The sequence below is a fragment of the Rhincodon typus genome, chromosome 28 (assembly GCF_021869965.1).
Source record: "Rhincodon typus isolate 14 chromosome 28, sRhiTyp1.1, whole genome shotgun sequence".
Classification (NCBI taxonomy): domain Eukaryota; kingdom Metazoa; phylum Chordata; class Chondrichthyes; order Orectolobiformes; family Rhincodontidae; genus Rhincodon; species Rhincodon typus.
In genome coordinates this window covers 42,550,826-42,571,133 of record NC_063359.1, presented here as the reverse complement: position 1 = coordinate 42,571,133, position 20,308 = coordinate 42,550,826, and the positions used below count along the sequence as shown (strand labels likewise).

At 41.3% G+C, this 20,308-nt stretch overlaps 1 protein-coding gene across 2 annotated transcripts in view; it reads right to left on the bottom strand.

Annotated features, from left to right (window-relative positions):
• Nucleotides 1-20,308, bottom strand: part of adamtsl2 (ADAMTS-like 2) — a 171,140-nt gene that overhangs the window by 61,273 nt on the left and 89,559 nt on the right. For both annotated transcript variants that reach the window (XM_048613793.1, XM_048613792.1), the window contains exons 13-14: nucleotides 13,903-14,029; nucleotides 3,901-4,114 (exon numbers count right to left, since the gene is read on the bottom strand). In XM_048613793.1, coding sequence (XP_048469750.1) covers nucleotides 3,901-4,114; nucleotides 13,903-14,029 — 341 coding nt within the window. The remainder of the gene's footprint in view (nucleotides 1-3,900; nucleotides 4,115-13,902; nucleotides 14,030-20,308) is intronic.

Here is a 20,308-nt window from a genome sequence, read left to right as displayed (position 1 = left end):
ACTTCTTTTGCCCAATTCATTTGACTTGCTATTTTCTTGAATTACATGAAGAATGCTCCACATCTTTTTCTTCAAATTTTGTTAAGACTTATGCAAACTTAAACAGTTCCTTACTGGACTTCAAATTATGATTTTGATTCTCCCCTGCACCAGCACCTGACATCTCCTACTTCAACAGCTTCATTTTAAGCTGTTCACGTTCCCTCACATTCTCTTCTCTTGGCAATTTTAATTCTATCTTTCACATTTCCAATTCCTGTCTTCTTAATTCCATCTCCCTTTCCTTATCTTTCTCTGCTCTTTGTGCCTTTTTCTGCATTCTCTAGTTTCTTCATGCTCTGGCTGCTTTAACTGTAACTGAATATTATCTGTTTTGGATGGTTCACTGCTCAGGGTACCTGGTCTCTTGTGTATGAGACTAACCCAACTGCCATCCTACTACCTTGATTATCTCTACATTCTTAGCTCTGTCTGGCAATGCTAATTCCAGTTTACCCACCAAACAGATCAACATGGTCATTCGAAGTTCCCTTTAGCCTGTTAGGGATTATGCTGTCATCTGCAGGAACCTCTTTGCTATTTCCAGGGCCAGTATGAACTTGGTGTTTTTCTTCACCTGCAATATTTTCTAATATCGTACCAAGTTCTTGTTGCCTCTATTTCAACCCATCCCTGATGAGCCTCCAAACTCTGTTACGCTTCACTGGGGTAGTACACTGAAAAATCAAACCTGCTACTTTCAGATTTGTCACAAAGGTTAAAGATTTTAAAATTATGCAAAATTCCCCAATCCACCTGTCTTGTAGACCCAGGATAACAGAAAGCAAGGACCAGGACTTTTTTTAATTAACAAGAATGACGATTAGTTATAAATAGATTTTAGAAACAGGCAAACAATTATAAACTGTTAGTATAATAACTCTGCTAGTTAAAATTCTAATCCCCCCTATAAACTTCCTTTCAACACAGATACAGACAGGAAAAACATATGGGTATTGTGGGCAGAAGGAAAGACTGGGAAGGCATTTCACTGATCCCTGTCTAAGGGATTTGCTAAGATAATTCTTGCGCTGATCAGAATGCTGCTTCCAGATCTTCCTTTCGATACTTTCACCTGTTTGAAGGAGGCACCAAATGACTGGTTCCCAAACATAAAGGTCTTTGATTTATCAATTAACATGCACAGCTTACAGCAAATGGAAAGGGAGATAAATTAACTCTCTTCAGACTTAAGATGCTTTTTGCTGTAGAGCAAAAGCAGCTCCTTCCATTTCAAAGCACTGATGGTTTCTGCCGAAACAATTACACACTGAAGCTGTTCAGCTACCTAGAAGCCAATCACATAGCTATTGGCAAGCAGAAGGCCTTTGACATCGATAATTGGTCATTAGTCCACAAGACAATCAGCTATTTGTTGCCAGCCAAAGCTCCATTCTGTTAGATATTGAGGTCCGTCAAAAGCTGAATCTTCCTAGTATTTGCTGTATAATGTGCGAATTTCATTTAACAGCTCTTGCAGCAGGAATTAATTTTCTAAAATTCTGGCATATGAAAATAAAAAGAAGAATTACAAAAAACAAGAGGTCATGATGCCTATTCAACTAGTGTCAACAATTTATCCAGTGCCAAACACACTCTATTATCAGTATCTTGTTTTCAAAAATAAGAAGTATTTGTTCTTAGAAAGAATGGTAAATTAAGCCTCAGATGAAAGCAGACAAGAGGACAATGGTTGTTCTATGTTATAAGTGGCTGTCCCACAGCCAATGGCCAAGAGAGTTCCAACAATTGATTAAAACAACGTAAGTTACCTGCCCCTAGAAATATTTAATGTGGATTTATTTTTTGTGTGGTTTTCCAATCTCCCTACTGTATACAACTGTATTTCTCCCCTTATTATATTCGAACTGCAACTGATGTACGGGATTGTTTTCTTGCACTGTAAGAAATAAGCACAGGCTTGTCATTGCATCAAACCCTATGCCTGCTTTCTGACCTGATCTAATATCTTCCCCTTTAATTCTAAAACTTGAACCCCTCAGGATGAAAATTTCTTAGAAATAGGAATCTTTTGCAATTTCCCTTTTGGATTTATTACTGTGCAACTGAATTGAAGAGAATACATCTTATTTTTATTTATTTTTGATCGTGGAGCAATCTGCTCTAAAATAAGGAGACCACGGAAGAGGATGTTGCTGTTTTAAAACATGTTATTGGAACTTGTTGTAAGTTGTATTTACACTGATGCTTTGTTCAAGTGGTGGAGAGGATAACTGAACTCATCAACACCATTGGTGTGTGTTCAGAGCAATTGCCCAGAGGCAGCATGTTGATTGTTTTACAAATCAGTATTAGTGGTGTGGATCAGGAAACATCAGCATGACAACTACTCTCTGATTGGCTCATAGACAGTTGTATAACCGATGTGAACAATATGGGGCAGAAAGCCTCCAGACTCTCAAAAGATGTATTGCACTCTCCCTGCAGAGAAGTAACTTGGAAATTGAAACAAAAACAGAAATTGCTCGAGGAACTCAACAAGTCTGGCAGCATCTGTGGAGAGAAAGCGCAGTTAACATCTCAAGTCCAGTGACCCTCCTTCAGAAAGAATTGGAAGATAGCTTGTTATTCTCTCTCACTCACTATTTGCATATAAACTACCTATAACTAGAGATTAAGAGATTGAAAAATTAGTAATCCTCTTGCCTGTATCTGTAGTAAAGAACTGAAGGGCCTTGAAATGAAAGAAGATTGGAGGCCAGTTCTCGGAAGAAGCAAAAGGACATAAGACCTTAAGGTGCAGGAGCAGAAATAGGCCATTCAGCTCACTAAATCTGCTCTGTCATTCAAAGTGATCATGGGATAATCCTCAGCCCCACTTTCCTGCCTTTTCCCATAACCCTTTATTCCCTTACTGATTAAAAATCTATCCATTTCAGCCTGAACATATTTAACGACCCAACCTTGACAGTCCTGTGTGATGAAGAATTCCACAGATTCACTACCCTCAGAGATAAAATTACTCTTCATCTCAGTCTTAAATAACGGCCCCGTATTCTGAGATTATGGCTTTTGGTCCTTGAGTCTCCCATATGGGACTTAATCTTTCTGCATCTAACCTGTCAAGTCCCCTACGAAACTTTTATGTTTCAATAAGATCACTTCTCACTCTTCCAAATACCAACAAGTACAGGCCCAACACTCTCAATCTCTCCTCATAAAATAGTCCTTCCACAGCTGGTTATCAGCCAAGTGAACCTTCTAAAGACTATCTCCAATGCCAATATATCTCTCCTTGGCTAAGGGGTCAACCTGTTCACAGTATTTCAGTTATGATCTGATTTGTACCTTTTAAAGTTTTAGCAAAACCTCCCTACTTTTGTATGCCATTCCCTTTGAAACAAAAGGTCAACATTCCACTTGTCTTCCCCATTACCCAATGAACTTGGATGCTGGCCATTTTACGGTTAATGGACAAGGACACCTTGTTGAATCTTGTGTACTGGTGCTAGTGAAGTGTGTTCTCTTAACATTTTTTCTCTACCTATAACAACTATGTTTTCTTGTTTGTCTATGTTTCTCTCCATGTGTGTGTAGGGGTTTCAGAAGGGGTAGAGCTACAAGCTGATAATTCATATTTTACTTGTTTGTGGTTAGAACTGATTTATTTGTAATAAATATTAATCTCTTGTTAAGCACAGAAACCTGGTCAGTGTTTTCTATTATCCTGAGTGCATCATACAGGAGAATTGAGGACTTTGAGTAATTTGATTAGAACTTTAACTTTTGAGATTATCCCAAGAGTAATGGGGCATGAGTATCAGCTCACTTTCCCAAGTAGATCATCGCAATTAACATTAGAGAACAGATTACTTAAACAGAAAAATACAGTAATCCTACCTCTGACCACTCCGACATCTCCCACTGTGGGCCACAAGATGGATTTTTGCAGGTTTTACGTTCAGATGGCTTGGAGAGATCAGCAGATTCACACATTTCATTGTACACTGAGCTGTCAAACCCCGCAGAGAGAATCTTCCAACAGCGGACTATTCTGAATTGGTGTCCTTCTCCACAGGTACGTGAGCATTCACTCCAACTGCTCGTCTCCCATCTGCAAATGTTATTTATTTAAACGATAAGTCAGTGCATACTACACGAACACTCCGTTCTTTATTATTGATTAAAAAAAGAACCAGCCAAAGGAAAAGTAGAAGCAGTATTTAAGGTATGAAGGTACAGAATCCTAGTTCAGGATTTTCTTAAGGTTAACATGCAGGTTCACTTGGCAGTTACAAAGGTAAAGCAATGTTGGCATTCATTTCAAAGGGGCTAGAATACAAGAGCAGAGATGTACTACCCAGGCTGTGTGGTGCGTTGATAGTCCCCTACCTTTGAGCCAGGAGACCTCATTTCAAATCCCATCTGTTCTAGAGATGGGTAATAAAATCTCTGAACAGGTTAATTAGAAAATAGGTAAGGCTGTCAGATATCTAAGGAAGGATGTATTGGTGTTGGAAATAGCTCAGACAGGTTTACAAGAATGATTCTGGGGATGAGGAGTGGTTGAAGGCTCTGGGTCTGTACTCAATGGAGTTTAGAAGGATGGGGGTGCGTCTCTTTGAAACTTACAGAATACTGAGAGACCCAGATAGAGTAGACATGGACATGTTTCCATCAGTAGGAGAGACTAGAACACAAGGCTACAGCGTCAGAGTGAAGGACCAATTCTTTAGAACTGAGACGAGGAGGAATTTCTTCAGCAGAAAGGTGATGAACCTGTGGAACTCATTGCTGCAGAAGGCTGTGGAGGCCAAATCATTGACTGTATTTAAGACAGAGATGATTAGGTTCTTCAATAGTAAGGAAACAAGAATTACAGGGAGAATGCAGGAGAATGAGGTTGAGAAACATATCAGCAATGAATGAACAGTGGAACAGACTTAATGGGCCAAATGGCCTAATTCTGCTCCTATATTTTAAGGTCTCATGAGTAACTTTGCTGTGCTTTTACAAACACAAAAGGAGGAATATGTGATGAAGCTGAGAAAAGAAAATGGTTTGAGGCAGATGGTGAATATTTAGAATGAATTGCCCAGGAAGACAAACAAGGCCTTTAACATCAGTTGTACTAAAAGGCAATTGGACTGGCTTTAAGAGGAAATCAATTGGGATACGTGCAGTGAATTGTGTGGTCTGTTTTGAAATTGGGGCTGGCAAATAGATCAAAATGTTTCTAAACTTATGCTTATTTGTCATTTCCTGCCCTTAGAATCTGTTATTTTCTTTAAAACAGAAAATGTATCATGTTTTGCCCCACAAATTACTTACAAGTTTTCTGCAAAAATTAGAATCATAGAATCCCTACAGTGTGGAAACAGGCCCTTCGGCCCAACAAGTCCACACCAAACCTCAGAGCATCCCACCCAGACCCATCCCCCTATAACCCACCTAATGTACACCTACCTGAAACACTACGGGCAATTTAGCATGGCCGATCCACCTAACCTGCACATCTTTGGACTGTGGGAGGAAACCGGAGGAAACTCACGCAGACATGGGGAGAATGTGCAAACTCCACACAGACAGTCGCCTGAGGCTGGAATCGAACCCGGGTCCCTGGCGCTGTGAGGCAGCAGTGCTAACTACTGTGCCACCGGTCATCTGTTTGCATCTAAACATTTCTACTTTTCTTCCTTAGCAAGGCAAGTTAGCCTAAATAATTTCATTTGATCAGGTGCAGATTGTACCATAGGCTCAATTTCTTGGTTCAAGTGTAGCTGCCTGCACAGTAGAGAACAAAAACAAAGTTGCTGGAAAAGCTCAGCAGGTCTGGCAGCAACTGTGAAGGAAAAAACAAGAGTTAATGTTCTGAGGAAGGGTCACCGGACCCGAAACGTTAACTCTGTTTTTTCCTTCACAGATGCTGCCAGACCTGCTGAGCTTTTCCAGCAACTATGTTTTTGTTCCCGATTTACAGCATCCACAGTTCTTTCGGTTCTTATTTTGCACAGTCGAGAACCTGGGACCAGAAACAGACTTAGGCATATTTCTGTCTAGCATCTCCATTTGGTAATTTAACTCAGATCAAAAATTCACGAAGGTCAGAGTATTCCCAACCACTGAACAAAGTGGTCTTGTTGACAGTCAGGAAAATAGGTTAAGATTGACAACAAAGATAATCCCGACATTGAAAGCAGAAAGTCCCATTTTCCAATCAAATGTTGAATGTCATGCTGAGAATTTTGCTATTGAACAGAAAGAGGCCTTTTTGCATGTATTAACATTTCATTATCACTTAATCTCACCTATTTTATATAGTTTCCCATTTTCCCATCCATTGGATGGAAACTAGACAATGACCATTCCTTACATGAAAGTCACAGCAGTTGCTTGGTGACTCCAGCTCGTTGCTCGCTCCTCCAGCCTTCCATGTAGACAACGGTCACCAAGATCTCAGGGCTCCATGGGCTCCACTGGTGTTGGCAGGAAACGCATACTACCCTCTGCACATCATCATGGTATATCTCTGACTCATGCACAATATTTAAAGTTTTGGCAAAGATCTGTAGCTCGGGTTGTGGATGAGGTTGCCGCCTTGCTTGTCAAGCTGGTTTGTTCTCGTTCAGACGTTTCATCACCATGCCAGGTGACATCAGTGGAGCCTCCAATGAAGCGATAATATTCTACTCCGCTTGGAATTCATACTGTCTGGTCCGTTATGGTGAGTACTGTCATTTCTGGTTTTGATCTGTATGGGTTTGTATAGAGGGTCCAATTCTATATGTTTGTTGATTGCATTACGGGTGGAGAGCCATGCCTCTAGGAATTTCTGCAAGTGTCTATGTTTGGCTTAGGCTACTATGGTTACCTTGTTCCAGTTAAACTGATGGCCTTCATTGTCTGAGTGTACCTATATTATGGAGATGAACATCAGCTAGCAGCAAAACGGCACTACAGCTCTCCTGAATATCGGTACACTCAGACAATGAAGGCCATCAGTTTAACTGGGACAAGGTAACTATAGTAGCCCAAGCCAAACATAGACAAGCAAAGGAATTCCTAGAAGCATGGTTCTCCACCCATAATGCAATCAACAAACATATAGAATTGGACCCCATATACAAACCATACAAATCAAAACCGGAAATGACGCTACATGACGGACCAGACAGTATAAATTCCAAGCGGAGTAGAATAACACTGCTTCATCAGAGGCTCTACTGAAGATGTCACCTGGTATGGTGATAAAACGTCTGAGTGAGAACAAGCCAGCTCGACGAGCAAGGCAGCAACCTCACCATGCACAATGTGGTAAATGGTTCCATATTTCATTGCTGCACTTTGCACCAGCGCTGGCACCTCTCATTGCAATGTTGCTGCCAGAATACTTTCCACATATGGATAAGCACCCAACTCAAGGATTGGACCCAGGGTGCACTTCAGGGCTTCTTGCTTACTCTCTTAGCGCTCTCTCACTTTGCACCTATTTTAATACTCACAGCATGCTGTCTTGCTTGGTCTTGTCTTTTTGTGTTGAGGTTGGTTGGCTCGCCAAGCTGGTTTGTTGTTCCACAGACGTTTCGTTATCTTGTTTGGTAACATCCTCAGTTTTGGCGTAGTTTTCCCATTTCCTTGCCAGTTTGAGCGTGTTGCGCCCGTAGGTCTCTAAGGTGTTGGAGTAGATCTGTAGCTCGGGTTGTGGGTGTTGAGGTTGGTTGGCTCGCCGAGTTGGTTTGTTGTGCCGCAGATGATTCGTTACCGTGCTTGGTAACTGAGAATGTTACCAAGCATGGTAACGAAACGTCTGCGGAACAACAAACCAGTTCGGCGAGCCAACCAACCTCAACACCCACAACCCGAGCTACAGATCTACTCCAAAACCTTGTCTTTTTGTGCTTCGACCCTTCAGACGGAGCTTAAAGGCTCACAGTACTTATGCCTTGCCTTGCTGTTTAGCACAGACATAAAAGCAGTCTGTTCATCAAGGTTGTCAGCAGTTACAAGTTCAGGGACTCGACATGTTGCTGTACACAACTTTGGCAATCTCACACCTGGGCATATTCTAGCAGGTTATGCAACAAACACACTGCATGTGTACCAACCAAACAGTCATGTCTCAAAAGTCTAAGGGGAGTAATCTTAAGTCAAACCAATGAAAACACTGTTCAGACATGGGACCTGGCACAATAAGTCACGGGTGGCCTCCAATATCAGTCCAGGGGCTTGGGCAGTCAGGTTTAGGGGTTCATACCTCTACAGTCTAGGGAGTGGACCATGGTCAGCCTGTTGGTCCAACACAACTAACACGTTTGGAAGGTCATGTTAAGTCAGTTGGGGAGTTGCACAGTCAGGGGTCCGGTCAGTCATCATTCAATCATCAAAGTTGGTCAAGAGGTAGGCCATTGTCAATCCTCGGGGTGTCCGATCACTAAAAGTGGAGTGGGGGGTTACCCTGCAGAACAAAGCTGGGGGAATTAAACTATGGGGATTGAAGGCAGCATGCTGGGATGCAGAGGGGCTAACAATTGTGAAGGGACAGCTCAATACATAATGGGGGGGGGGGGAAGAGACAAAAAAGCATTACAGAGAAAGGGGTTAGGTGTGATGGGTGGTCATCAACAGTCAGCATCACCCTGACTTCAATGGGGTGGGGGGTAGGTGCAGTTGGTGCACTACCATGTCTGGCATGACTCGATATGCCCAGGGCTCAAGGGCTAACGTACAGAGGTGATGGGTTGAGTGGGAACTTTCATATCACAGCTTATGGGGGTGATAGGCAGGGCTACCACAAAGGAGACATGAAAATTTGGGGGGGGTCATCCAGCCTGAGAGGCTGACTATGGGACTCACTGTGTGAACAGTGACCTCTTTTCTTTCCGTCTTGATGCAAGAATCTAGAAAATGATAGGGATGAAAATGGCTGGCCCCACTAATGGCTATGTCGTACAAGCAATGTATTGTGGTCAAAGTAGCAAGCAAGGTCTCAGTTTTCATTTGGTGCAGGATCTGCTCACTTCACACCTTGGGCCAAAAACCAGTGTGGTGCTAAGGATGGCTAGACTCTGCACCTTCATTCTTGTAGTTGCAGCGAGGAAGACATTACTCATACAGCTGATGACGAACAGTAAGCATGCACTTACAAATGCGGGAATGTATTTACAATGGAGTTCCACCCATAGCACCAATATGCCCTCATAATGTCCTCTTTTTCCAAAAATTTCTGTTTTTGTTCCTTCAACATTTGAGTTACTTTGCCCACTGCCTCCAATAAACCTGTCAGCTGTCCTGTGTTGGATGTGCATTTTACTGAAGTTCTAAATTGCCATCACCATGGAGTCCTTTCCTGCATCAGGATTAGACATCTGATCTGCAAAAGTCTTCTGAATGTTGATGAACCAATTAAAACTGTATGCATATAACTGGTCTGTCACCTCTTTGTTCCTCATTATAAATTCTCCTGTTTCTGACTTTAAGCAACCTATATTTATCTTTACTTCTTCTTTCTTCATCCATCTATAGAATTTTTTTTTACTACGGTTTACGTGTTCTATGCAATCTTACTCTAATCCTTATTTCCCAAGCACACCCCCTGCCCAATCAATCTCTTCATCTCCCTTTGCTGGAATCTAAACTGTTCCCAATCATCAGGTTGGTGCTTATTTAGGCCAAACCCTTATTAGCCAAGCTAGGATGAATAAGTTTTGCAGTTCATCCATTTAAATGTTTGCCAATGCCTAACAACCATTATCCCTTTAAGTAACGATCTCCAATTTATCATAGCTGGTTCATCGCACATACCATCGTAATTTCCTTGATTTAAATTCAGGTCCCTGGTCTCGGAAACAAAATGTTACTTTTCAGCTTGGGGTGGCACAGTGGCTCAGTGGTTAGCACTGCTGCCTCACAGTGCCAAGGACCTGGTTCGATTCAATCCTTGGGCAACTGTCTGTGTGGAGTTTGCAAATTCACCCTGTGTCTGCATGGGTTTCCTCCAAGTGCTCTGGTTTCCTCCCACAGTCCAAAGATGTGCAGGTCAGGTGGACTGGCCATGGTAAATTGCCCATGGTGTTCAGGGATGTGTTATGTAGCTTAGGTGGATCATTCATGGGAAACGCAGGATTACACGGAATTAGGTTGGGCGGAGATGGATCTGGATGGGATGCTCTTTGGAGGGGCAGTGCCAAATGGCCTGCTTCCACTTAGTAGGGATTCTATTCTATCTTAGTGAAGGATTTTATCCTAACATGGTCACACTTCTCCAACAGCCCACACAAAACTAGATTATCAATTATTCTTACATAAGAACATAAGAACTAGGAGCAGGAGTAGGCCATCCGGACCCTTGAGCCTGCCCCGCCATTCAATAAGATCATGGCTGATCTTTTTGAGACTCAGCTCCACTTGCCCGTCCGCACACCATAACCCTGAATTCCTTTACTGTTCAAAAATTTATAGCCTTGCCTTAAACACATTCAGCGAGATAGCTTCAACCACTTCACTGGGCAGGGAATTCCACAGATTCACAACCTTTTGGGTGAAGAAGTTCCTCCTGACCTCAGTCCTACATCTGCTTCCCTTTATTTTGAGGCGATGCCCTCTAGTCCTAGTTTCACCTGCTAATGGAAACAACCTCCCTGCCTCCACCTTATCTATTCCCTTCATAATCTTATATGTTTCTATAAGATCCCCCCTCATTCTTCTGAATTCCAATGAGTATAATCCCAGCCTACTCAGTCTCTCCTCATAATCCCACCCTCTCAACTCTGGAATCAACCGAGTGAATCTCCTCTGCACCTCCTCCAGTGCTAGTATGCCCCTTCTCTTTCCTCGTTCCACAACACCTAGTCATGGATGGCCTTTGCACTTGATGGTTCCTCAACATATTGATCAATAAACGATCCCATACACACTTCAAGAATTCCTCCTCTACGGTCATGCTACTGATTTGATTATGCAATCTATACGCAGATTCAAGTCGCACATATATTACTTGATTCTCTAATTTCCTTTTTAATACCTTCCCCAATATTACTACTACAGTTTGGAGGTCTATATACAAACCCTGCAAATGCTTTCTGCCCGTTGGTATTTCTAAGCTCAACTTATACAGATTCTACTTCACCAGAGCCATTGTCCTTCATCACAATTGCATTCATTTCCTTTCTAATCAGCAGTGCTATCCTACTTCATTTTCCTTTTTGTCTTTCCTTTCTGAAAAATGAAAAATTTCTAGTCACCCTGCAGCATGTCTTTGTAATCCCCATTATATCATACCCACTTAGATCAATGGCTGACTCATCCATTTTAATGCAAAGGCTCCGTGCATTAAAGCACAAGGCCTTAAGGAATGTCTTTTTAATATTCCTAGTTCTGATCATTGTGGCCCTGGTCAATTTTAGACCTTGATTTCTCTGCCTATCACTATTCTTATATTCCAAAATAGTACTGAAATCTTGTGCTCCAGAAGTTGCGGCATCTCTGATCAAACCATTCCAGTACAGCTACAATATGGCATCCACCCGACAATGTGGAAATTTGCCCATGTGTCCTGCACATAAAAAGCAGGACAAATCCAACCCAGCAAATTACTTTCCTATCAGTCCACTCTTGATCTCGATAAAGTGATGGAAGATTTCATTAACAATGCAGTTAACCAGCACATGTTTAGCAATAACCTGCTCCCTGATGCTCAGTTTCGGTTCTGTCAGGGTCACTCAGCTCCTGATGTCATTATAGCCTTGGTTCAAACATGGACAAAAGAGCTGAATTCTAGTGATGAGGTGAGAATAACAGCCTTTGACATCAAGGCTGCATTTGAATGAGTGTGACATCAAGGAATCGGAGCAAAAAAGTGGAGTCAAAGAGAATCAGGGGAAAGCTCACCACTGGCTTACTTGTCATACTTTGTACAGAGGAAGATGGTTGTTGGAGGTCAGTCATCTCTGGTGCAGGACATCTCTGCATGACTTACTCAGAGTTGTGTCCTAGGCAACATCACCTTCAGCTGCTCCATGAACGACTTTCCTTCCGTCACATGGTCAGAAGTGGGGATGTTCACTGATGATTGCACAATGTTCAGCATCGTTAGCTGAAGCAGTCTATGTCGAAACACAGCACGATTTGGACTATATCCAGATTGGTGTTGAAAAGTGCCAAATAACATTCACGCCACACAAACGCCAGACCATGACCATCTCCCGTAAGAGGTAATCTAACCACCAACCCTTGACATTCAATGGTTTACCATCATTGAATTCCCTGCTATCAACATCGTAGGAGATGCCGTTGATCAGGAACTTAACACAGTGGCTTCAAGAGCAGGTCAGGGACTAAGAATCCCTGCTAGGAAGTGAGTGATTCATTTCTTCACTGTCTAAGATTTATGTCATCAAGTCAGGAGTGTAAGGGAATATCCTGCACTTGTCAGGAAGGGTGCAGCTCCAACAACATTCCAAAAGCCTGCCACTACCCAAGACAAAGTAGCCTGTTTCATTAGCACCACATCCACAAGCATCCACTGATGCTCACTAACAGTGGTGTGTACTAACTACAAGATATATTGCAGAAATTCACCAAAGATCTTTAGATAGCACCTTCCAAGCCCAAAACTACTTCTGTGTGGAAGGACAAGGGCAGTAGATATGTGGGAACACCTACACCTGTAAGTTGCCCTCCAAACTACCCACCCTCCCGACGTGTGACATATCACCCTTCCTCCAGCATTGGTGAATCAAAATCCTGGAATTCCCTTCCTAATAGCATTGTGAGTCAACCTTTGGCACATGGACAACAGTGGCTCAAGAAGGCAGCTCACTAATGCCTTCTCAAGGGGACTAGGGACGGGCAATAAATATTGGCTGAGCCAGAAGAGTCCACACCCTGTGAGTGTATTGAAAATATTAAAAGCTGTGATTTATCTTTTTCTCTAGCAACATATATATGTCTATACTAACATATTAATGTGTAGAACTTCTTTGAAATCTTTATTAAGCACCCTTTAAATTATATTATTTGCTTCTGTATCAATAACCACATGTACTAAAGCATTCCAATGGACTGAATTCTATTCTTCTATATCGGCAGCATTGAAAGTAGGAGTGCTTGAAAATCCAATAAGTCTTTCCCAACCAGGCGAGAATCTGGAATGCACTGCCTGGGGAGGTAGTGGAGGCCGGAAACCTTACAACCTTTAAAAAAAATATTTAGATGAGCACTTCAAATATCAAAACATTCAAGGATATGGGACAAGTACAGGAAATTGGGATTAATACGCTTTAGTGATAGTTATGTTGTTTTTGACAGAACTGGCTATCATCCCTGCATTGTCCACTACCCCTGCTTGATCCTGCAGGGCTAAATAGCTGCAGCCAATCTAACTCGTTGGTAGTTCCCTCATACACAACTCCCTCTTGAGATAGGGACGGAAGTCTTGCCTTATAAAGAAATTAATTTTGCTTCTAAAGTTAAATTGATGCGGGGCAGCCACTGGTTTTGTGAGCAGGCTCACCAATAACTTTGAAACTGGAAATGGGATGGAGGGGAACTCCAGCAAGCTTCACTGACACATTTGTCTAATTTTCCATCAACAAATTTCAATATTATTCCCCTCATGTTTATATCTAAAACCAGTTACACAAAGGGAAACCAAAATAAGTTCTTGTGCAGACACTTGGTGTGTAGCAACTACCCAAATTGAACTAATCCAAAAAAAATTAATTTTCTTTTCTGTTCCCTAGTTATCAATCCACTCATCAGATACATTCCTTTTAATATCATGTGTTAACAATGGTTGTCACAAATCAATATGGATTGCATGGGAGCTCTAAACACGGTTTGAGAAATCAATTGTTTTAACACAAGCATGGAAGGAATAATATAAAAAGAACATTGATTACTTACCTCGGTTGACATTCTCTCCCTACACAAAATTCATGAACTGGCTCTGGTCGAGTCACAGAATCACAATATGAATCATCAACTTCAATGCCATCATAACGAACACACAATGCATAAGAAGTAGATACTCCTGCACATAGTAAAAAATTGTTCAAATAGGGTCATATTACATGTGACTGCATTATTCTTTTAATCCTATCCCATGGATAATAAAATTACGTGTCAGCATATAAACACAGTATCAGCTCTGGTTATCTGGCAATGAATTAATATCAGTATTTTGAGTCGCAGTGTGCTTTGGTTACATGTCAACGGAGACATAACTAGAACCTAACCTGGACAGTTACCTACAAATGGATTTTAACAGATTTTGTCACTGCCCTGCTTTGCCACTGAATGGAAATCCCAAATGCATACTGCTGCACTGCCTGCTGACTTCCCAACAGCAAAGCAAATTTTACTGCCTTCAATATAGTAAAAATCCCAAGGTGTCTCACTTAAGAAAGCAAAAAACATATTAATATTAGGAGGGATGATCAATGTCATCGTCATAGAGTCTAACAACACAGAAGAGACCCTTTGGCCCTGGATCATTGAATGGCTACAGCATTAAAGGAGGTCTATTGACACTGTACAAATGCCAGCTTCCTGAAAGAGCAACTCAGTTAATTTCATCCCCTCACATATCATCCCAAGCCTTGCAAACATTTCTTCTTCAGCTGCTAATTCACGTCATTTCTGAAAGCCATGATTCAACTCGCCTCCATTATACCGTTAGGCCATACCATCCATAACCTATACTTTGATATTTCAGTGCAACACTGAGAGCATGTTGCATTGTTGGAGAAACCATTCTTTGTTCAAGTTGAGGGATGAGTTTATATTATATTCTTGACAAGTCTGTAGCGATTCTTACCGACTCAGTAAGAATTCTCCCAACTCAGCTAAGACGGTTTCATTAGGAATGTTACTGATGGCTGACCACTTGCTTTGATATTTAGGCAGCTTAGAAACTAAGACCCTGTCTGCAATTCTCATGTCAATATAGCTTTGGATCTTTCCATACTGAGAATAGGAAGGTGAGTAGATACGATAGAATGAGAACGGCAATACTTTGGATGAACTGGTATCATAATTGAGAGCATTTCACAAACAATGAGGAATACATTGGAAAATTGAGCTTCAAGTGAATAGAGCATAAATTAAGGTTTAAATATGGTTGAAAGTAAGTCAGAGATGGAAGCAAACAATGCTATGGAGGTTAGTCAGTAGTGTTTGTGATAGCTATAAAATGAATCTGCAAGCCAAAAAATCATTAAGCAATTTATAACCTGGATCAGCCCAAATCAACAGCAGGAATAGCATGATCATGGAAACGAAGGTATCTTGACTACCGTTGAGGAAGATCAGTTCAGCTTCCCCATTGTCATGTAGGTTCATTGAATGGCTACATCACAGGAGGAGCCATTTGGCATCTTGTGTAAATGCCAGGTTCTTGAAAAATCAATTCAGCTAAATCCACTTCCTCACTTAGGGACATTCAAGCGACTCTTGGATAGGCACATGGATGATAGTAAAATGTAGGGTATGCAGGGTAGTTTGATCTTATTTGATAATAGGTCGGCACAACATCGTGGGCTGAAGGGCCTGTACTGTGCTGTATTGTTCTATGTTCTATGTTCTCACATTTCAGCCAGAGCCCTGCAAACTCTCCCCTTCAGTTGCTAATCCACTTCCCTTCTGAAAGCCATGACTGAACTTGCCTTCACCATTCTGTCAGGCAGTATGTTCCAGAACCTCTCTGCTTATTCAGTAAAAAAGTTCTTTGTGTCACCGTTGCTCCTTTTGCAATTCAGCTTGAATTGGCATCCTCTGGTTCTCAACCCTTCCACCTACAGTCACTGTTTCTCTACCTAGTCTATTTAGTCTCTCATGATTTTGTACACCACTGTGAACTTATCTTCTCTAAGGAAAGCAACTCCAGCTTCCCCTATCCTGGTAATAACCTCATGCTTGGAATTATTCTGGTAAATGTCTTGTACCTTCTCTAAAGCCTTCACATCCTTCTTTAAGTGAAATGCCCAGACAGTTAAAGCCTAGTCAGTGTTTCATAAAGGATCATCACGACTTTTTTTGTTTTTATAGTCTATTTATCTGTAAATTTTGAAATTGAACCCTACACACACTCAGGACATAAATGCATTGAAAGCAGTTCACAGAATTTACCAGACTAATACCTGGAATAGGCAGGGTTGCAGGCTAGTTTAGAAGAGTAAAAGGTTTTTTGACAGAAACATACGAGATCCTCAGGGATCTTGGCAGGGTCCTGGTAGGAAAGATATTTCCTCTAATCCAAGTCCTTAATGTAAAATATAAATGATTCTAGCCAAACCACTAATCCCTTTGGCACTCCACTAGATCCCGGTTGCTAGCCTGAAAAGGCCTCCCTTTATCCCAGCTCTTGCCAATCCTATATCAATGCTAATATTCTGTCCTCAACAGCGTGGATTCTTGTCTTATTCAATAGCCTTATGTGCCATATAAATACTGTGGCCACAACTTCACATCAGATGCTAGGAATCCTGCAACGAGAAGCTGACCTCCTGATTCCCTAAAGCCAGTCAACCAACTATTTGCAAGGTTAAAGCAGGTACTTGATGGAATATTCCCCACTTGTCTGGATAAGCGCAGTTCAAATACACTCAAATAGCTTGACTTCACCCAGGACAAATCATCCTGCTTGACTAGCACCACATCCACAACAAACATTCAGTACTTCCACCACTTACACGCAGTAGCAGCGGTGTTTACCATCTACAAGATGAAATTCATGAAGGATCCTTAGACAGCACCTTCCAATCACACCCACTACCATTCAAAAGAACAAGAGCAGCAGATGCTTGTGAACACTATTCACTTGTAAATTCCCATCCAAGTCACATACCATTCAGATTTGGAAGTATATCATCATTCCTTCACTGTAGCAACTGACTGCAACAGAACTCCCCAGTTGTATAAATGAAAAGCTCATGACATTACATTTCCAGCTCAGCTGTAATCAATATGCCACAGACATCATTATTTAAGTCTTGACGCTTGGCTCAGATGAAAGTATTAAACAACAGTTCTATTCTGACCTTGATTCCTCACTGTCATTCCGAAAGAAGAAAAGATCCTCCTCTGGGGTACTTTAGCGCTAGGGTTGACCATAACTCCAAAGTCTGGAGAGGAACTTTAGAAAATGGCATCGGAAAAGTCATTGCACAAAGAGTCCTCCTGCTGACAACGTGTACTCAGTATAGCTTCATCAGAACAAACACCATCTTCTGCCAGAAGGACAAGTACAAAACACATGGAGGCACTCTAAATCAAAACAGCAATCCTTATTGAATTACGGCCTTGTTCAAGCCAATGATCTACATGGTGCCTATGTCACTCAATCCTGGCTGGGATCTGAAGAGCAGATTGTCATCTTGCTTGAATTGTGATGAGCATCCGTCTAGCTAAAAGACATCATAAAAGGAACTTTCAGGAAATTTGTACATTTTAAAGTTATTCACAGTCAATGCCGGTGTCGCCCATTCACTAGAGGAGGAGACTCCACAGATATTCCCATTTTCAATAATGAGGGAGCCTAGCATAACAGTGCAAAAGATAAGATGCATTTGCAACAATCTTCAGTCAGAAGTGCCAACTGGATGATCCATCTCAGTCTCCTCCAAAGGTCTCGAATATCACAGATGCCAGTCTTCAGCCAATTTGATTCATTCCATGTGATATCAAGAAATGGTTTGAGGCACTGGATCCTAGAAAGGCTGAGCCCTGACTACATTCAGGCAATAGTACTGGAGACTTGTACTTCAGAACATGCTGCACCTTAGCCAAGTTCATCCATCATAGGTGAAATACTAACATCTACTTGACAATGTGGAAAATTGCCCAGATATTTTTTTTTTCTTTATTCATTCACAGGATAAGGGCATCGCTGGCTAGGCAGCATTTCTTGACAATACCTAATTGCCCAGAGGGCAGTTTAAGAGTCAACCACATTGCTGTGGTTATAGGCCAGACCAGTAAGGATGGCAGTTTCCTTCCTTAAAGGACATTAGTGAAGCAGATGGGTTTTTCCCGACAATTGGCAATGGAGTCTTAATTCCAGATTTTTATTTAAATCAAACTCTGCCATCTGCAGTGGCGGGATTCAAACCTAAGTCCCCAGGACATTACCTGGATCTCTGGATTAACAGTCCAGCAATAATAGTACTAGGCCATTCTCTAGTTATTCCTCTGCACAAAAATCAGGATATACAGAATATAACTAGTAGAGCTGATAAGGGGGAGCACTTAAACAGTGACAGGATTGGACAGTGTCAGCATGGATTTACAAAAGGGAAATGTCTGACAAGTCCACTGGAGTTTCAAAGATGACAAACGGGAGCCATTTGATGCAGTTTACTTGGGCTTTCAGAAGGCTTTTAATAAGGCCCCACATAAGAGATTAGCATATAAGACTGCAGACAGGAAGCACTGAATAGGAATACTTGGGTCTTTTTCCAAGAGGCAGCCAGTGACTAGTAGGGTACTGGAGTGTCCAGTGCTTGGACTCCAGCTTTTCACGATATGTATTAATGATTCAGATGAGGGATTTAAATATAATATCTCCAAGTCTGAAGATGACACAAAGCTGGTTGGAATACTGAACTGTGAGGACGCAGACTTGCTTCAGTGTGATTTGGACAAAGTGAGTGGTGGGCAAACGTACGGCAAATGAAGTATAATGTGGACAAATCTAAGGATATCCAGTTTGTTACCAAAAACAGGAAAGCAGATTATTATTTGAATAGTGAAACATTAGGAAAGGGGGAAGTGCAATAAGGCTGATTGTCCTAGGACACAGTCATGGAAAGTAAGCATTCAGATGCAGCAGGCGTGAAGAACAGAAACAGTTATGTTGGCCTTTGTAGCAAGATAATATGAATACAGGAGCAGGGATGTTTTGTTACAATTGTACAGGACCTTGATGAGACCATAAATGGATACTGTATACAGTTTTGGTCTCCTTACTGAGGAAAAATATTCTGGTTATGGAGGAAATGCAACAAAGGTTTACCAGACTGATTCCTAGGATGGCATGACTTAAATGAGGGGCAGTTTCATAAAAACCTACAAAATTCTCATAGGACTTGACAGGGTAAATGCAGGAAGGATATTCCCAATGACTGGTCAGTCTAGGACCAGGGGTTACAGTCTGAGCATGTGGGATAAATCATTTAGGACTGAGATGAGGAGAAATTTCTTCACCCAAGGACTGGTAAGCCTGTGGAATTCTCTGCCACAGAAAGTGGTTGCAAACAAAACATTGAATGTTTTCTCAGAGCTAAAGGGTTCAAAGACTATGGATACTGGTTTGGATAATCAGCCATGATCAAATTAAATGGCTCAAAGGTCCAAATTGCCTACTCTTACTCCTATTTCTATGTTATTACTCCTACATTAGAGGGAGAGGCTTTTTTTTAGGTTTTACTTTGTTTTGAACAGTCCTGAGAAGTCCTTAGATGAATATGGTTGTACTCAGATGTTCTCATGAGAAGGGGAGAATATAATAAAAACAGATTACCTGAGAGTAAGGAGTTGATGATAGTCCCAAACCAGAAGTGTTGAGATAAAACCCTGAAGAGATTACTTGAAGCTGAGTACATTTAAGCTCAGATATACTATAGCTCCGGTGAGAAGCCTCTGCACTGCAGGAATTAAAGTCACAATTATCTTGAGCCTATTGAGTTGTTGGGGAAAAATATCTCTTTCTTCTATGCGTACTGGACAAGATATACTTTGGGTTACATGTTAAAAGGATTTTTTTTTGCAAGTTGTAGAAGTCTGTTATGGAAGTAATGAGACCGTGCTTTTATGGTGTGTTTAAAAATCTTGCATTTGTGTTGGCAGTATATAGGTTGGTTTATTCCATTTTACCTTTATTTCTTTTGGTTAATAACCTTCTGTTTTATTGTTCAAACAAAATCTGAAACATTGCATGCTTATGTTTCAGTAAAAAAAATTTTGTTGAAACCAAAATTAAACAAAAAGATTAACTATCAAGTCAGGCTTCAGTCTGGGATCTGACTTGTCTAGTAATAACATTAGCTGGATCAGAACACCAACCTGAAGAGACTGCTTAGTCATAGGTGCAGATTCTTCATGTCTCTATTGCCTGTGAACAGATTCTTGACCAGTGGCTCCCAGGTTTACAGCCCTGTCCCTATTGCCTACTTCCCATTGCCACTGAACTTGACAAATTGATTCTTATAGAAGACTGCACGTGACTTCATTTAATATGGAAATCTTGGTGTGCTGTCGTTGTCCACATGTTCTTAATGAGTTGTGGTCAGATTTCATTGATGTATTGAGCCAT